The sequence below is a fragment of the Trachemys scripta genome, chromosome 12 (assembly GCF_013100865.1).
Source record: "Trachemys scripta elegans isolate TJP31775 chromosome 12, CAS_Tse_1.0, whole genome shotgun sequence".
NCBI lineage: Eukaryota > Metazoa > Chordata > Testudines > Emydidae > Trachemys > Trachemys scripta.
In genome coordinates, this window is record NC_048309.1 from 3,640,099 (window position 1) to 3,660,760 (window position 20,662).

Sequence of the window (20,662 nt, forward strand, 5' to 3'; positions counted from 1 at the left end):
GCCGACTCCAGCCCAGTACAACAACACTTGTGTGATCCCTGTGCTGCAATTTCCTGATGCGCTCATAGGAAGCTGGCTATTTCCCTCCGCCAGCACAATGGAAATCAAAAGCAGACTGTTGCCAGTCACTGGCAACCTCTTTTAAAAAGATTCCCAAAGGAAGCAAGTGGGCAACATTCCTCAGCTGGCTGGAGGATGGACTAGATGACCTAACAGGTCTTATTTTCCATCTCTCACTTCTATGGTTCTATGCTTCTTAGGAATAGGACCCAAGAGGGCTGGAAAAATAGTAGAGTATTTCATTAAAGCTTCCCCCCTCCCCCAATATGGGTTAGGCAAAACAAGGAGGAAAGATTAACAGACTTTGCCTGGAAGCAGGATTATATTACCTTTGTTTCTGAACTTGAGTGAATCTTGGTGACGTTGGAAAAATGTGGCAGCAGCATGGTGTGGCATGTCAAAAGTATCCAGTGTGATCAGCACCTAGAGTAGCTGATCATTCTGAATTGATGGATAGACATTTGGCACGTCATTGTACCCCAGTGAACTTGCTCAATGTTAAAACTACCAGTTCATATTGAATGGGAAAAGAAGAAGGGGCAAAATAAACATATAGAGGCCCCATCTACACAGGACTTTTAACCACGATCTGGAAAACTGTGCTTAAGCATGTTTTAAACTTGGTTGTCTGGGTTATAACTAGTTCTGCCAGCTGATGAATGAGAGCAAATTATGTCCAATTATTGTGTCTAATGTGTTTTATCCCAGGGGGAGAGCGAGGCTAGAAGGACTCTAAACCTGGATTGAATGCAGTTTGATCCTGTCCATGTTGACAGATGAAAGGGCTTGAATCCATACACCCGGTGAGCATAGAGGCCCCAAACCATGAATTTCTGCAAAATTTGTTTTAAATTAAGCTTTTAGACCTTATGGTTTCAAGGATAATTCTGCAAATGTGAACCAAATGCAAACCAAGGCAGTGTTGCTTCCTGAGTCTGGACCCAGACAGCTCCAGTGCCTCTGCTGCTGCTCAGTAATTTTGGCCAATCTTCAGAGAGAAATAAAAAAAAAAAAAACACTCTGGTCAGTTTCACTGCTTGTTTTCAGAAACTAACTGTGCAACTGTCAAGGGCCATGTCAGTGTCACTGCTGCTGCTGCTGGGGAATGGTTTATGCAGCAGTAGAGACAGGAACTATACTTACTCACAGGGTAGGAGGATCCAGGAAATGGAGACCTAAGGAAGGAGTAGTGAAACCTACCCTGCTTGCAACAACCAAAAGATTCTGGAGGAGCAAAAAAACCAGGAATCTCTTCTCTGATCCAACAGTAAGAGGGAGGCATATCTTTCATTTTATCTACTAACCAGAGGCTGATACGTAAGATGGCACCTCCAAGCAGGAACTGGGGTTAGCACCCTGGTAGAAATCCCACCCAGCCACTGGAGGAGGAGGCAGGAGATGCTGGGCTTCTAACGGAAGTTTTCCACCTGGATCTCACAAGTGGGGCCACCCCTCCTCTTGCCATCTCCTGGCACACAAATGAGTTAAACCATGGTCAGCCTGATTGTTAAACATGGTGAAGATAGGACTGGAAGGAGAATGAAGTGTGTGTGTGCATGCTGGAAAGGGAATACTCATACATTCTGCTTTAAGAAAAAAGGGCTAAAACAAACCTGAGAGTTATGGTTTCAGAACACGGTATGCACATGGGCGAAGTGCAGAAGTTATCTTACAATACACATTGGTATTTGGGGATAAATCTAAAGACCAACAGAGTAGCTCATGTCATTGCTGTTCCTCCCCACTCCTCCCAGTCACTTAGAGCAGAAATCAAAGTAGGAGCTGCTAGCTTCAGCTCTCTCCGTGCCTGGAATACCTGCACTTGCAGTGATGATGGAAGTCAGAGCCCCTTCTAGGTTTCAGTTGGCTCATGCATCACTGGAGAATTGCAGGGACATGTTCAATTCTCTCTGCTGGATACGTAGGCCTTGTCTAACTACGGAGTTTTGTTGACAAAAAGCAGCTTTTGTTGACAAACCAGTGAATGTGTTCTCCTCGGACAACTTTCAAAATGATAGCTGGACGTACACACAGCTTTGAAAGTCTGCCCTTCCCTGGTACCTCCTTTCCCACCAAGTGCCTCTGTGTGTGTGTGTGTGTGTGTGTGTGTGTGTGTGTGTGTGTGTGTGTGTGTGTGTGTGTGTGGTTTCTTGTTTAATAAAAGCAAAGTTTTTGAACAGTAACTCATCTTTATTTGTTTCCTATGAATTGAGATAGCAGGCACTACCAATACATACACAGGCAGTGTAATCATTTGCTTACTGGAATGTAAGACCCCAAATGTCACCATTGCTTCTGAGGAAAACTACCTGTAATGTAACATTGCAGCACCAATCACTGAGATATACATTACTGGTTCTCATTTTGAAAGTGTTGCCTCAAAGCCTCCCTGATTTGAATTGCCCCCCTCTGGGCCCCTCTGATAGCCCTGGTATCCGGCTGCTCAAAATCAACAGCCAAGCGGTCTGCCTCAACACTCCACCCCGAGCAAACCTTTCACCCTGAGCTTCACAAAGATTATGCAACATGCGGCTATGACCATGGGAATATTATCCTGATTGAGGTCTAACCTGCCATAAAGGCAGCGCCAGCGCGCCTTTAATCTGCCAAAGGCACATTCCACTGTCATCTGGCACCTATTCAGCCTGTTGCTGAGCTACTCCTTGCTGTCGTCCAGATTTCCCATGTAAGGTTTCATGAGCTGCGGCTGTAAGGGGTAGGCCGGGTCTCTCAGGATCACTAGGGGCATTTCAACATCCCCCACTGTAATCTTCTGGTCTGGAAAGAAGGTCCCCGCTTGTAGCTTTTTATACAGGCCGGTGTTCCTGAAGATGTGTGCATCATGCACCTTTCCGAACCACCCTGCGTTGATGTCAGTGAAACGTGCACGGTGACCCACAAGAGCCTGCACCACCATGGAGAAATACCCCTTCCTATTGATGGACTCCATCGCAAAATGGTCTGGTGCCAAAATTGGAATATGCATGCCATCTATTGCCCCTCCAGTTAGGGAAACCCATTTCCGCAAAGCCATCCACTATTTCACGCACATTTCCCAGAGTCACAGTCCTTTGTAGCAGGATGTGATTAACTGCCTTGCACGCTTGCATTAACGCAGCCCCAACGGTTGACTTCCCCACTCCAAATTGATTCATGACCAACCGGTAGCAGTCTGGAGTCGCCAGCTTCCACACAGCGATTGCCATGCACTTCTCTACCGATAGGGCAGGTCTCAATCTGGTGTCCTTGCACCATAGTGCTGGGGCGAGCTCCGCACATAGTTCAAGGAAGTTGGCTTTCTGCATTTGAAAGTTCTGTAGCCACTGCTTGTCATCCCAGATGTGCATGACATACGATCCCATCATTCAGTGCTTGTTTCCCAAGCCCAAAGTACGATGGTCCACCCTCTGCAGCTGTTCCGTGAAAGCCAAAAGCAATCTAAAGTTGCTCCTATCCATGTCACACAGCATGTCAGGCAACTGGGAGTATTATTCAGTTAGGAACTTTCCGATGGCAGTGCAGTTAACCGCGATGTCCTCATGATAGTTATCAGAGCATAGGAGAGCAGTGTAGGATACATCCCTTCTCACAAAGATGCTGGGGTGCACAGCAAAGCAGGGCCATTGAAAAATGCCGCGAAAGAAAGCCGGAAGCCTATGGAATGCTGGGACAGAAAGCAATGAATCATGGGACATTGAGCCAGGTCCCAAGCTGCGCCACGATCTGCTCCGCCTTCCCACAATACCTAGCAGCAGAAGGTATCGAGCTGGACCGTGGGATAGGTACCCCCAGTGCATTGCTCATATTGTCGATGATAGTGCCCCAACTGTGGATGCGCTGTGCCGACAAAGGGAGCGAGTGTGAACATGACATACAGATTTTTATTATAGCGATTTTTGAGTGTCGACAGCACTTTTGTTGACAAAATTCTGTAGTGTAGACCAGGCCTAACTTCTCCCTTGTTTCTTTTTTGCAGCTGAAAATGTTTTACTAAAGTCTGTGTTCACAGTTTACTGTGAACAAACCAACCAATCCATGAATATAAATGTACATTTTATAGCATCTCTGTGTACCCCATAGCTCAGGCTGCCTGGCCTCCTGCAAGTTACGTACATATAGTATAAGCCACTGCAGCCATAGGCAGACAGCTAATTAAGAACACTATATCAAAGTGTTCCTCTACTTCCTGCCTTGTACTAGAGGCTCTCCTCATCTTTCAGTGCTTGCTAATGGAAGGAGAGACAGACAACTGGCTCTGCATGGCTTCCCTATCCTCCCAGTTAGTTCCTGGCTTGCATCAGCTTAATTTGCAGAGTACATGCAAAATAGACTATTTAAAGAGAAGACATTTTAAAAATAAACACAAATGTGAAATATATTTAGGCTACTTTGGATTGTAAATATTTCTTCTTTACACTCAGAGGATGCCATTGCAATCTTAGCTAGCACAGAACACTGATGCTATATGTGTGAATCTTTCACAGAAAATTCCCATGGAAGGAAGCAAGGGCATGCAGACCACTTGATCGATAACATCTGAGACACATGTGAGCTCTGGCTATCAGTCTGTGTGGCCACCTCTACTGGATTTTAAAGACGTGCATTTGGATTTTCTGGCAAAGAGGCCCAGTCTAATTACCGCAGCACATTCTCTCCACCTCTCTCTAAAGTCCTGGGGGTGGGGAAGGGAGGAAGGGGAAATGATAGTTAACAAATTTCCTGACACTTCAGCAGTTTCACTCTGTATAAACTGGGTGTGCTAAGCAGGAGTTTATGGAGGCTGTACATCTAAAGTCTGGCCTGCTCTGATAAAGAGGGGGAGGAGGGGGGGGATTGAAGTGACTGACTGACTCAGTGATTCATTGGCTGATTACATAAGGCAGCGCTAGGCTACACAGGAAAGTCAAGTTCAGGAGCTACCGGTTTTTCCCTTCTGACTTCTCAGCAGATGACTGTAGGGTAGAACTACAGTGTCAAGAAACTGCTCTCCCTTCCAGCCACAGGACTAGTATCTTGTTCACACAGATCGTGGTAGCTATAATGTGGAGATAGGGGATCTTGTGTGGGAGGCATCTCAGAATCATGAGGTAGGTGAAAACTCTCCCAGGCTCTTCCAGAGTTCCTGCTTTGGACAACAGCATGGGAGAGGAGGAAACAGGATATTCTGATACGCAGGTCTCTCAATCTCTCCTGTTGAAGCTGTTCCACTGTTTATAAATAATTAAGTAGTCAATGGAGTAGGGAACTACACAAAAATGAGGACCCTAGTTAGGCAGAAATTAAAAAGAGCAGTCACAAGGGTATATAATAATGCCACTATATAAATACATGGTTCCTGAATACGGTGTCCAGTTCTGGTCTCCCCATTTCAGAAAGGATACAATGGAAATGGAAAAGGTTCAGAGAAGGGCAACAGAGATGATCCAGGATAAGGAATGACTTCCATACAAAGAGAGACTAAAAAGATTAAGGCTATGCAGCTTAGAAAAGAGACGACGAAGGGCGGATACGTAGAGGTCTAGAAAACCATAAATGGTGTGGAATAGAGAAGTGTTATTTACCCTTTCCCACAATTCAAAAACCAGTTGTCACCTGATGAAATTAATAGGGCGTATGTTTAATACAGAAAAGAGGAAATACTTTTTCAAACAATGCACAACTAGCCTGTGGAACTCACGGACATGGGATGTTGTGATGGCCAAATGTGTAACAGGGTTCAAAAAAGAACTGGATAAGCTCATGGAGGATGGGTCCATCAATGGCTATTAGTCAAAATGCTCAGGGAGGCAACCTGGTGCTCAGAGTGACCCTAAGCAGGAGTGGAAGACGGGGATGAATTGCTCCATAACTGCCCTGTTCTGTACTCTCCCTCTGAAGCTCTGCTACGGGCTACTGTTGGAGACAAGATACTGGATAAGAGGGACCATCGTCTGACCCAGTATGGCAGCTCTTATGACATGAACCTGGTCATGTCATGAACTTGATATGAACTCACTCCCAGGTGAGTGCCCTAATCACCAGGCAATAGAGTCACTCTCAATCTCTCTCTGGCCCTATGACTATTTAATTATTTATACTCAGTGGAATAGCTTCAACAGGAGAGAGTCCCACATCAGAATATTCTATAGCTCGGTGGTTAGGCCACTCTCCTGCTGAGGGAGACCCAGGTTCAAATCTCTTGTTCACATCAGGTAAAGAGGGGAATGGAACCTGGGTCTCCCACATTTGTAGGAGAATGGCCTGACCACTTATAAAGGAGGCATACACACACCCCACCAAAACAAATTTTTCACCCAGCTCAATCCCTGACAACCTACAGCAACAATTCACTGGCCCAAATAATTTTGACAATGACCTGCTGCAGAACATGCCTATTCTGTCCGTGTCGGACTGTCACATTCATGTTCATCATGAAGGATCATTTTAAGTCAAGTCATGCTCCAAGCCTCATCCACATATAAATTTTACTTCCAAGGTAGTGCTGTGCTTTTCTGAAGTCTTGCTAGGCATATGGCAGGCCTGCAAACCTGCAGAGTCATAACTGCAGATGCTGAGCTGACACATACAGGGAAGACTGTTTGAGGAGTGAGAGTCTAACACCAGGGAAGAAAGGAAGAATTGTAATTCAATAATTCACCAGTTCGCCACAGGATTCCTTCCCAGCAATTTGTTAAATTCTTCTAGGGGAACAGCCAAAGCTTCTGGTGGTTGCAAGAGAGACAGATCTATCTCTTACATACAGAACACCGATATACCATGGGCCTGATTCAGATCTCTCTCACAGGAGTGAGAATTAGGAACAAAAACCAGTGTATGTGAGAGAAGAGTCAGGTTCTATACCTTCTATTACTTTTAGCGATGACTTTTGACAGGGAAAACTAATCCAGATGCATCTTAAATCCCAACCTCTAATAACCTTCAACAGTCTTTGAGACAATAACTCGTGACACTGTTGAGGCGCCTATAAAAGGATATCTTTCCTGCAGAGGTTTAACTGAGAGAAAAAAAGCACTTGAAATGGAATATACCCATTTTCCTTCTCTGCTTTGCCACATCCCTTTCTCTCCCCTGCCTCTGTTCCCCTGTGCAGATGCAGGACAGTTGTGCACCTCAGCAGACAGAGGTGGGTGGGATGGGAGAGTACTCAAATAAGTTTCTCCAGCTACAACAGTGTGTCCCACCACCAAACAAGTACAGTAGTTGCATTAGCTGGTTGCCATGACAAAGCTGTGGGAGGCAGCTGCTGCTCACATTTCATCAGACAGGATCACTCAAGTTTCTCCCCAGAAGGAGCCATAAACCAGAGGAGGAAAAAGAAGAAATTAAGTGCTCATGAAGTGACTGGCTCATTTCTTCTTTCTCAATTGCTTTTACTTAGCAGTGGAACCTTAGACCATTTCTAACCACACACCAAGTGCACTGCAATATTAGCTTCTGTACTAACACTGAGCCTCCCTATCCCACACAACAAATGTGAATTGCCAGGCGTTGCCATCTTTTGTTTTCCTCTGCACTTCCTACTTGTTTTATTAAAAAGTTGTTCAACTAATACGTTCTTATGCTTTAATTGCAAGTTTGGTTTTTATAATAAAAATAAACCCACAATAGCATTAGAAAAAATGCATTATCCAGAACACTATCTTGATAGGGTCATTAATCTGGACTCTGTTGTTTTAAATGTCACATGGGATAAAAGCCAAATTCAAAGTCTATTTCACAGGGTAGGCTGGGACCCACACAAGGCAGGAGGATCCAAATTCAGGTTCCTTAGTTAATTTTCTTATGCCAGCAAGCATTGGAAAATGAGACAGAAAGGGCAGGAACCAAACTGACTATGGAATCTTGAGAGAAGACGGGAGTCCCTGCAGTGGCAGCCCAGAGAATCTAAAATGAGTCTCATCTACTACCGATGCTGCAGACCTGCTCAGAGAGATGCCTTCTGTCTGACAGTAGTAATCTTCTATGAGTTTCACTATGCAGACCCGAAAACGTGTCTCCTGAGGTCATGTCTATATGCTAAGGTTCCAGGGTAGGAAGGAATGAGTGAGAGAGAGGGACAGACATTATGCAGGTTTTGGATGTCTCATAAAAGAACAAAATCTCCTAATCACACCCACCTTGACACCCAGAGAAACAAATGGCTCTTATGACTATGACTGAATAAAAATAGATCTCTTCCCCCCATTCTATGGAATTACCCCACTCCTGATTATTAAAGACACAAATGGACAGATGAAAAATTAATAAATAAAATAAAGGTGCTTTCAAAACTGCTTGGGGGGCAGGGGAGAGGGGGGGAAACAAACACTCACACCCAAGCATTTCCTTGGCCAGAGCACCAAAAGCATATTACACTACTTCAACTGGATCTACAGGATCACCTGGCAACACACACATTAAAAACAAAAACTATTTAGCACCCATCTTACACAGCAGCTTCCCAGATTCACGTCTGACTGCTTCCCTGATGGGCAGCCTATGGAGGTTAATGCAAGCACAAACAGCATTGAACTTTACAAAAGGGAAAGGGGAAAGAACTGGTCCATTCCTTCCCATCACCATCTATTAAATTGGGAGAAAACAGCTCTGCCAATAGCAAACATATAAGCATCCAAGAGATGTCAGATGAGAGAAGCCAACTTCCTCACAATTGGCACATTAATTGCATTTAACATCACACCCCCCTTTCCCCAGAATTCCCATCCTCACTTTCTTGCAGATGAAGGAAAATAACACATCATCTCTATTGGGCAGGTTGAATTGGAAGCCAATGGAATTGCCCATTTCTTCCTGGCATTTCATAACAGCCTGTTAACAAAGATCTTTAAGGTTGGTTCCAGCAGAATAATAGGAATGGTATTACCCTTACTGACCCTTCTGGAACATGGACATTGTAACCTGATGCACTTCCCCAGAGCAGTAAGAAGAACGTGATTCAGTTGGAGTGGAATGTATTTGTGGAAACTGGACAAGCATGGTTTCCTATGAAGGACAGTAAATGGCAGCAGACTTCCCAATCTATTTCAAACAAGAGATCGTTTTGGTCAAAGAAATCTGTTTGGAGCCAGTTGTAAATATGAACATGGATTTCCTGCCTACTGAAAATCCAGAAACTCTGGAAGCACCAACATGTATACATGCTCTGGGTATAAGCCAGGGATGTGCCAAGGAAAATTCAACCAAATAACACAAACAGCTCTTCACTACTTAGGACTTCTGTGTACAAACAGGCCATTTTCATTTTGTGAACACAAAGAGTTAGCCAATCTAGGGCAATCTAGGAAAATAAGGAACCAACACAAACCAGGCAGTACTGTATCTAGAGTATCAACTTAAAAACGGATTTCAAACATGAGAGAAACAATATTTTACAACCATTCCAAGTTCACTGTTATGTAGGATTTTGAGAAGCACAATTCGGTTCTATATCTCGGTAGTGTTTTCAGTGACATCTGTCATCTTTATTGATGACGGCCTATTAGTAATTCCCCTGGCGCTGCTGAAAATTACAGAAAGAAGGTTCCTGCAGAATGCTGCTAAAACCCTGGACCCAAAAATACACATTGCAAACAAAAGATTTTGCTATATCACAACATGAAAACAGTTCTGGAACAAGTTCCTGACATGGAGCACACGGTTTAGTGAATAAAACACTAATTTAGTCACCTGTTTTCACACCCAACTGATTCATGTCCACCTTAACATGCACATCTCTGAAAAGTGACCATTTAAAAATGGTACTTTTTAATTTAAAAGACATTTTCCTTATGTGTACAAAATCCTATCTGCTTAGTATCCAAAAACAGTTTGTACTGCTTTTCTACTCTCAGATAGAATGAGCTGTGGATTCTATTCTACTTTGAGTATTAAACAGAATTACCAGTAAGTTCCAATCATTACAGCTGTAGAGTCCCACTGAAGATAGCAGGCTAACGGAGAGGTCACTGAGTGCATAATTTGAAGACAGAGGAGTTGCACAGATGCTACTGAGGTCCTATTGGTCACAATGATGCATGAGATAGAAAGAGCCCAGTTACTCTCTCCAGGATGAGTTTGTAGGGATGAAAATTAGAAGCAGCATCTTTTTACTTATGAACTACATATTTGAAGTGGAGTCTTTGAGAAACAGTACATATGGACTCTCTTGGTATCCTTTTTCCAAAGTCATTTTGTAGAAGAGATTTGTATTTTAAGATCCTCAATAATGTTAGTTTAGAAGGCTTCAGCTCACACCAGAGGGGATGGTGGTTCCTACTACTAAAATACACCCAAACCAGCAGGACACTGTGTGATCTGTGTTTGAGGAGTTTAGGAATAAGCTGGCACAGGGACTGTATTGCCAATTATCTCAAGGATAAATGAAGTCAGTGGGAATTTGGAATGTGCAAGGAATGCAGCATCAGACTCTCAGAAGCTAACCCAGTTATCTCAGCGTGGTTTACCTATACTGTAGCTGAAGCATTGATACATAAAGGACTTCAGCATCTAATAGACTCTTCACTGCATTAGAAATATAATCTTGCCTCTATGTCCAGCACTACAGTGAATTATGGCCTTAACATAATAAAAATCTATGCAAATCAAGCTGGCCTGCACACCCTGCTGATGCAAATTTTGAATAAGAGAGTTAAGTATTCCAGTGGTAGGTTTTGTTAGTGCATTATGCTTAGAGGGACAATGCTACTAATCCAAGGTAGGTGGTACTGAGTGTTATTTCAATCAATTTCCAGTTTTCTTAAAATTACATTAGCATAGGATCATCTGGAGCTACCTATTGTTATTTAATTTTTGTTTCAACCATTTTGTTGACTTGAAATGATTATTTAATTGCATTTAACAGACATTTGCTGACCTGAAAAAAGAAAAAGAGGAGGAAAAACAGAGTAAAAAAAGATGTAAAACTCAGTACACACGTGGATGCCTAAACATGTGTTTAAAAAAAAAAAGCAAAGAATCCTGCACTAGCAAGGAGAGTGGCTCTGTCTAGGTATTTATATGACCTTGAGCCCCTGCTGAACACTATCAAATTTATCCTCAGCATCTGTGAGGGGTAGGGAAGTGCCATTATCCCCATTTCACAGATGATAAACTAAGGTACAGAAAGACTAAGTGGCTTATCCATGGTCACACAGGCAATCTGGACACAGCTAAGAATTTAGCCCAGATCTCCCTTGTCCCATTCAAGTGCCTAACCATAAAACCTCCCCGCCTCCTCTCTAGGGATAACCTAGCATGTCTTTTCCATCTCTAAAATATATGGTTCTCAAACTAATGATACTGCAGTAGAAGAAGAAGAGTAAAAGACTCAAACGGTTAATGTTTCCACAGTACAGCAGATTGAACTAGAGGTCAATTAACTGCTGCTCAAGAGAAGGCCCTCTCTCCCTACCTTATTACTTTGTATGTCTTAGCAAGTAAGCATAAGGGTGATTCAAAGAGAAAACCACTGGAGTCTGCACTGTTCCTAATATGAGAAGAGACACCGAGACACCTATTTGATGTCAGCAAAATGCTGGGAGGTGAGAGTGTGGGATTGCAAAAGGATTTCCTCACATGATTTCATGGAGAGGAGAGTGCTGTACCCTGTATTCTTTCCCCACTCACCCAAGGAAAACAGCAACATTTACTTTTACTTTTTTTGCTTTAATTTAAAGCCATTTGTCCATCTTGAATGTTTGGGAGGAGATACCCCCCTTTTGCTTTAGGGCCTGTCTGCATTACAGTTTAAGACATTCCAGTAACTAACAGTCTCCATGACTAGAGTGGACATGAATGCATCACACTCCCCTCAACCAAGAACTGTGTTTTAAAACCCTGCTATAGTCTCCATCCATGCTAAAAAAATGAAAGAGCTTAACAACAGTGATTAAACTCTACTGTCCCTGAACCAAACTATAATACAGTTTAGTACAGCATGTATGGAGAAGACCAACCAAACTCAAAAAAATCAAAGCATTAGCCTAGTTTTGTCTTTGCAGCAATTCCTACAATATCAGGCAATTTGGTTGTCCCCTGACCCAGGGTACAACATGGTTTGGGCCTGCAGGGTAGACAAAACCAAAGTGATTTTTACCATGGCCCTGAGTCTCACGTCAGGTCAGCCAAAGTCCAGGATTGTAGCAGAATATGATTAAACCCTATTTGGGAACAGTGTATGCTACAAAACCAAACCATGTTTTAACAATGTCAGTGTTGTAACTAAAGTTCCTTCAACATAGTAGAAATTACAGTGTAGACAAGACACTCAGCTAAAGCCCAGTTTTAACCCAACTTGGCCACTCCAAAGTTTAACAGCTGTTGGTAAACGCTGTTTTCCTGGCTACATGTACTTGGCCACAGATTATCAGGAAGGGGATATGGGGATTATTAATCAAACTCTACTTGGTTAGCATGGTATCCAAGGTGGTGGGGGAAATCTTGGTCCTCCCTTATCAAGGAATAAGTCAACCAAGCACAGCACAGGCAGGATCATAAGGGACTGACTCTCACTCCTACTCTGAACCCTGTATTTCGTGGGTATTTGATGTCTGCTTGGGTTGAATATTAAAGCCCCAACCTCCATATCACTTCTATGGCATATGGTGAAACCATTTCTTACCCATGTTGAGACAAGTTTGTGGTCACTAGCACAGTTTTCACTTCTTCCACACCACTGCCATCAACCACATTGTCAGGTGTCGTTACTACGACCACCTCCTCCATGTGAACGCTCACATCTGGGGTTGCCATGGTTAGGCAGGTAAGCACAGAGATCACCAGCTGGGTGGAGAGGTCCCTCCGTGAACTGGCTTCCTGTCAAAAAAAGAAAGACCAAAAATGTGATACATGAGAAGATCCCCACTAGTAAAAATGGCTAGGAAGATAAGAACCAACACAGAACAGGACCAAGACCTTCTCAAAGATTTCACAGGTAAATCTTGCATCCCAAATAAAATATTAGTAATCCCATCCCACTGGTTCCATCTTGAAAATAGTCTAAGTGAAGAATATAAGAACCGTAAGACGAGATATTGGAAAATGTACCAAGTCTATGCATAGAATCCCAAACACCTTAGTATTGGGTGTAGGATTTTAATATGCTTTGTTGCTGTTGTGTGGGTGCTACTTCAGAAGCCATTTGAAACAACAAAATTACATGGTAGCTGGACTTCTCCCAGTACTGCCTATGTTCATAAAGTGAAACAACCGGTAGAGGCCAGACCTTGCATTTTTTTGGCCCCATAAAATGGCACCCTGGGAACAAACATTCAAACAGTAGAGCCTGCCCATATCACTGGTATTTATAAATGTAATTATTCACCAAAGGATATCTTCAACTGGCTAGCTACTCCTGACACTACAGAACTATTGGCCAGCAAGTTAGTGCCTGAGCATTGTATGCCTTGTGACAATTGGACTGCGTTTTGCAATCTGAGGCTCTTCTCTGTTATTCCTTCCTCCCCACATGTATTTTACAATGGGGAGAGAGGCTGATGTATGTCATCTCCCGCTCCCATCTGGACTGTTATTGAGTTGCAGCAGTCAAGGTCTTCAGGGCTCTGATATAGCCCAGCATCCTCTTTGCCAGCACCCACGGCACTTCAGAATATAGGAATTGCTATACCAGGTCACACCAATGGTCATTCTAGTTCAGCATCCTGTCTCTGACAGTAGCCACTACCAGATGCTTCAAAGTGCAAGAAACTTCATAGTGATTACTTTGTCGTGGGCGGAGAAAGCATCTTCTTAATTCTATCAATTAGGAGTTGGCTTCAAAGTGCTACCTGTACTAGCAACTTCAAGGCAAAGATACCCCAGAATCCTCTTTACTGGCACTAAAAGTGTTTCAAAACAACAACCCTGGCTACTCTGTTTGGAATATACCCTCAATCTAGAATGTCTCTCTTTTCTTGTTAATGTCTTGGGTGAATGTCACTAAAATTATGTTTAAAACTTTGTGTGTTTCCTATTTTAATGTGCTTAAAACTTTTAGGTTTCAGAGTAGCAGCCGTGTTAGTCTGTATCCGCAAAAAAAGTCCTGTTCTTTTTAAAACTTTTACACACTACACTTTTCACTACCTGTTGTGAGCAACTGTTACCCTTTCTCTTCCTCTCCCCTTGAAGTCTGCCCACTATCCAGTCACCACAACGCCTGACTTACTTATGCCAGCCCCAAAAGCCCTAGGTCTCCAGTCTATCTCTGCTGCTGCTAGGATTTTTCCACTGTTAACACTTGCACATCCTCCTGCTTCTCTGGTACAATCCCATAAGATTCCTGTTCTTATTTAACATTTATACTGTGGTAGCATCTAGTCTCCCACCAAGTTGGGGCCCCATTGACCTCGGTGATTCCGAGATGTGTCTTACGATATTCCTGTAAGGAGCAGAAGAGAATGTCTTCAGGTTTCTGGAGGTCACAGTGGTTTCTGGACACTGATTCATGGAAACCAGTCAGCTCCAGGATGTAAATGCAAATTCCTTCCATTCTCAGAAGTTTTAGCCCAAAACAAAACTTTGCAGAATTGGAAAGCACAAAGTGACAGAGAAAACGGTTTTCAAGTCAATGTTTCTAAGGAATCAGTAACAAATTTAAGAGAAAAAAATATTTTTAAAGTTCTGATTTTAATGTTGATGGTTTCCCTTTAAAGGCATAACTGTCTCAGCTGGCTCTTGCTATCCGCTTTCCATAGTTTTTCTTTCCCATTACTACAATGAGGACTCTGGTGGCACCTTAAAGACTAACAGCTTTATTTGGGCATCAGCTTTCATGGGTACTTTTGTAATATGTTCCCATTACTGGCTCGCCTCCTAGCTGCTATTGACTGAAGGGGGAAAAAAAAGACTCCCTGAAGAATCAGAAGACTTCTCTGCCTTACTAAATGTATCACCACAGGGAATCCCTCTGTTAGTTTCACTGATATAGACAAGATTATGTTGAGAAGTGAAGCTGTCACACTGCACCTACACACAGCTTAACACTTTCATTGTTCTGCACTGCAGTGCTCTTTGTTAGAAAGTCTGTTCATATTATCATAATACCAAGATATATACCATGTATAATAGACTGCACTGCAGAAGTGAGTCTCCAGCTAGTAGTGGTACTATTTATCATTTGAAGTTCAGTTCTATTCTGAAATGTGATTATGCAAAAATGGCATTTTCTTACTCAGCGGATCTGTTCCTTCGGTGCACTGAGTCTCACTTTACTTACCAAAGTTATTACAACAGTCATCCCTGCAGAACAATAACTTTAGTTTGAGAGAATAAACTTGGATACTTTTGGTTCATGTACCATGAAAAAAACGATTAACTAAGTTCCAGTTGTAGGGCCATGTGTGTAACTCTACAGGCTTAAAATTACACTATTGTTTATATTTGTGCAAACGCACAATAATGCTGCATCACTGTAAGTGAGAGCAGCATTTGCCCTTTAGAAAGTTTATGACTGGTGAAAATGCAAGAGCCAGAAAGCTTGGTACCTGAAAGCCATGCTGTGTTCTGAGCTTGAAAGGCTGACGATTAGGGGAGAAAAAAAATTCTTTACTTGTGAAGTGAGCAATATCTGGCATACTAAATGTGGAACCACATCATGCTTTTTTTAAAAAACAAACACACACACAAACAAACACAAAGTTACTTTTCAGAGCAGAGCGACACCACACTTAAGGATGCCATCTTAAACACCTCTGGAACTACTTTCTCCAGGTGCAAAACAGACTGTGGCAGATAGTTTGGATTCTGGGATCAGAGATGCAAATGCAAAAGACTATTAGTGACAAAACCCTTAACAGAAGCCCTACTTATTTAATGCGCTCTTTCCTTCTCTTACACACCCTCTTCTCCACATCTACATTACGCTATACTACATTACATTACACACACACACACACACACAAGCTATTTCTATTGCTCCCAGGCTTCGCACAGGGTGCCAATGGCAGCCTTTCCCCTCCTTACCGGTCTGAGCATTGGTGCTCACAGCTGCTGCCCTGGCTGTCTCTGCCTGCCTGGCCACATACCCAGCCACTTTATAACCCCAAAGTGCCCAAGCCCTGCCCTTACAGCAAGGCCTGGAATCTCTTCTTGCGCAAGAACCACAGAGCTCCGAATCATCAGCTGCCAACTCGGGGCAAGTAGCCAGCCTGGGCACGGCTCTGCAGCACGCAGGGAGCAGGACTGCCGCTGAACAGCTCCAGACCCAGCCTCTGCCTGCTGTCTCCCCAGGCTCTCTGTACTCCTGTTCTAGGCCTTGTATCATCTCCTGGCTTCGCTTGTACCCTTTTTACCCATTCGTCCTTCTTTCTTTGACAGTGTCTGGTACCTTTACCCAGAGCCCTGCTGTCCAAAACTGAGGTACTCTTTTCTACACATGGACCCCCATACCCAGGTAAAGCCCCAATGAAGTCAGCAGAGCTCAGCCCAGAAACAGGGGTCCACTCACACCGTGCTCGTTGCAGATTGGAGCCTCAGTTTTATACTCCCCTCATCCTACAGAAAAGCAGAGCAGGGGAGAGGCTAAGACAGTTTAAGGCTCCTTACAAGAACAACCTGACCCTCAAGTTGTTTGCCAAACAAAACAGAAGTTGCCTTGGGTCTTTTCCCTCCCCCCACTTCTTCCCAGCCAAGTGTATTATTTAAAAAAAAAAGAAAATTGTGTTGCATGTCCGCTCCCTCAAGGACAAGCTGCAGATCTGCTCTGACCTACCTTTAAAAATCCTGGGTGTAGTAGCTGACCAATATGAAGATGAGAAAACTACTCCCTGCTTCAGCTTCCTTGTCAACACTACCAGTTATGCCCCATATGGCACTTTGGGAAGAGCACTACAGTCAGCCATAGGCTTGCTTCCCAAAGGGCAGTACAGGCCATGGCAATCTGAGCTGAGCCAGAACAGGAATCTAGGCAAGCAGATGGGCAGATAGTTTTTTCTACCAGTTGGTGCCACTTCCAACCACTGAGGTGGGAGGCCAGTTCTTATTTTCAGCTTCAGATCAGACACAGTTACAACTCAAGCTCAAATCTTCAAAGAGCTGTACATCCGTAAAATTGGGACTGTACTTCTTTTCTCCCACATTTGTCTGTCTTGGCCACTTCTTCAGGGTAGGAAATGTCTCTTACTATGCATGTACAGCACCTAGCACAATGAAACCCTGCTCTCGGCTAGACCCTCTAGTTGCTAGCTAACACCAGTAACAAATCACATATGAAAGTAAGAGAATTTGCAGTCAAAATTTCTAAACCAGCTTTATCTCTGCCCTATTATTCCCAGCCAAACTTTCCCACCTAACGGTCAAGACACAGAAAAAGCACACCACTGTCCCAAAGGAAACACTTCATACTGGATTCAAATTGTAACAGAGCCTATTACTAACTTATGACTAGACAACCTTTTCTTCCATGCTTTCCCAGGGACCACAACTTTCTGTTCTATATAGGTTCTTATACTATGCTTATCACCATAGTATCTGAGCACCTTCCACTTGTGCATTAGTGCACTAGTGCATCTCTTTAACTAGTGCATCTGACATGTCCACCTACTAACCATTCAGCAACCTGCACCCATCATCCCACTCTAGATGGAGATCTCATTCTACCCTATTCACCCTCCCAATACTGGCCAGAGACCCTTTGCTCTAGCTACTGTACAATCCAAAGATCAACCACTATAATGGCCCACCCAATTATGAAACAGTTACAAAAGGAGAACTTAAGAGTTGTTAGAACAGGGATGGGCAAACTTTTTGACCTGAGGCCACATTGGGGTTGTAAAACTGTATGGAGGGCCGGGTAGGGAAAGCTGTGCCTCCCCAAACAGGCTGGCCCCTGCCCCCATCTGCCCCCTCTCACTTCCTGCCCCCCTCAGAATTCCCAACCCATCCAACCCCCCTCGCTCCTTGCCCCCTAATCGTCCCCTCCCGGGGCCCCACCCCCTATCCAACCCCCCTGCTCCCAGTCCCCTGACTGCCCCGCCCCCTATCCACACCCCTGCCCCTGACAGGCCCCCCGGGACCCCACGCCTATCCAACCTACCCTGTTCCCCGTCCCCTGACCCCTATCCTCGCCCCAGCCCCGAGACTCCCACGCTTATCCAACACACACACACACACGCCCTGTCCCCTGACCACCCCCAGAACCTCTGCTCCATCCAACCGCCCCCTGCTCCCTGTCCCCTGACTTCCCGCCCCTTATCCAACCCCCCGGCCCCCTTACCATGCTGCTCAGAGCAGCAAGTCTGGCTGCTGCACTGCCCGGCCAGAGCCAGACACGCCACCGCGCTGCCTGACAGGAGCACACAGTTCCGCTGCCCAGAGCACTGCTCACGTGGCGGCATGGCTGCGGGGGAGGGGGGACAGCGGGGATGGGGCTAGGGCTACCCTCCCTGGCCAGGTGCTCAGGGACCAGGCAGGACGGTCCCGCAGGCCATAGTTTGCCCACCTCTGTGTTATAATCATAGAAATGTAGGGTTGGAAGGGACCTCAAAAAGTCATCTAATCCATCCTGCAACACTCAGGCCGGCTTAAGTATGCCTAGACTATTCCCGACAGGTGTCTGTCTAACTTGTTTTTAAAAACCTCAAAATGACAGGGATTCCACAACTTGTCTAGGTAACCTGGTCCAGTGATTAACCATCCTTATAGCTGGAAAGTTTTTCGTAATATCTAATCTAAGTTTCTCTTGCTGCAAACTCAGCTGATTACTTCTTGCCCTTCCCTCAATGGACATGGAGAACAACTGATCACCATCCGTTCTATGACAACCTTTGACATATTTCAAGACTTATGTCCCCCATCATTCTTCTCTTTTCTAAACTAAACATGCCCCACTTTTTCAACCTTAAATAAGTGCTCTTCCCCCCCCCCCCCAAGATTTTGGTGGTTAAATTAAGCATTCATGAAAGCTAGGCTCTCACAGCAACAGCTTGAGCCAAAAGAATACAAGGAGTTGCTAGGAGAGTGGCTCTCTTTCGCTTTCCGTGTACCTCCAGTCTTATCAGCAACAGACTGTTGTTCCATCACAAGGTATTTTCTGAGTGAAGACTGCCAATCATGCCAACTTAAATGGTGCTTTTAAGATGTAAACAGTTAGGAAACAGGATGAGAGACAACAAAATGAATTTCCTCTTGAGACCTCAGCAAATTTCTACAAGGACAGTAACAAAAAATCAAACATAATGCAGCTTCTATTTTTTTTTTTTTATAACAAATGAAAGGCATATTTTGTGCCAATAACTACAACATGGACTATGATGAAATAATCATGCAATTTTCCTGAAAGAAAGTCTGTATTTCATCCACTTAAAATTTACGGTAATGTTTCTAGTGCAATTAATAGCATGCAAAGTTCTCTGCTTCCACCCCACAGGACTCCTGCCAGAATGCCAGACTAACTGCACACCTGAAGTAACAACGGTTTTATATGATCGGGGGTGAGGGAAGGTTGTTTATTGTTTAAAATATACACACACACATTTGGTGAGAGGGCAAAGCAGATGGAAGGCTAAGAGAAACAACATTTAAACTTTAGGCAGCAACAGGTTAGATGCTTATGCCCTAATAAATCTGTTAGTCTTTAAGGTGCCACCGGACTCCTCATTAATTTCAACATAGAATACAAAGTGTACAGTACTCACTTTATATTATTTTTATTACAAATATTTGCACTGTAAAAATGATAAATTGTATTTTTCAATTCACCTCATACAAATAGCATAGCGCAATCTCTTTATCGTGAAAGCACAACTTACAAATGTAGATTTTTTTGTTACATAACTGCACTCAAAAACAAAACATTAAAACTTTAGAGCCTACAAGTCTACTCAGTCCTACTTCTTGTTCAGCCAATCACTAAGAGAAACAATTTTGTTTACGTTTATTGGAGATAATGCTGCCCGCTTCTTATTTACAATGTCACCTGAAAGTGAGAACAAATGTTTGCATGGCACTGTTGTAGCTGGCATTGCAAGGTATTTAAACGCCAGATCTGCTAAACATTTGTATGCCCCTTTATGTTTTGGCCACCATTCCAGAGGACATGCTTCCATGCTGATGACGCTCATTACAAAAATAATCTGTTAATTAAATTTGTTACTCAACAGCTTGGGGGAGAATTGTATGTCTCCTGCTCTGTGCTTTACCCGCATTCTGACATATAGTTCATGTTATAGCAGTCTTGGATGATGACCCAGCATCTTGTTCGTTTTAAGAACACGTTCACTGCAGATCTGACAAAACACAAAGAAGGTATCAATGTGAGATTTCTAAAGATACCTACAGCACTCAACCCAAGATTTAAGAACCTGAAGTGCCTTCCAAAATATGATCGGGACAGGGTATGGAACATGCTTTCAGAAGCCTTAAAAGAGGAACACTCCAATGAGGAAACTACAAAACCCGAGCCATCAAAAAAGAAAATCAACCTTCTGCTGGTGACGTCTGACTCAGATGATGAAAATGAATATGCGTTGGTCTGCATTGCTTTGGATCGTTATCGAGCAAAACCCATCCTCAGGATAGATGCATGTCCGCTGGAATGGTGGTTGAAGCATGAAGGGACATATGAATCCTTAGCGTATCTGGTACATAAATATCTCGCAACGCCGGCTACAACAGTGCCACGTGAACACCT

At 43.7% G+C, this 20,662-nt stretch overlaps 1 protein-coding gene across 1 annotated transcript in view; it reads right to left on the reverse strand.

Moving 5' to 3' along the window:
- GMEB2 (glucocorticoid modulatory element binding protein 2) overlaps positions 1-20,662 on the reverse strand; it is a 38,454-nt gene that overhangs the window by 15,373 nt on the left and 2,419 nt on the right. Inside the window, exon 2 of the mRNA XM_034786858.1 lies at positions 12,659-12,852. Coding sequence (XP_034642749.1) covers positions 12,659-12,789 — 131 coding nt within the window. The 5' untranslated portion in view covers positions 12,790-12,852. The remainder of the gene's footprint in view (positions 1-12,658; positions 12,853-20,662) is intronic.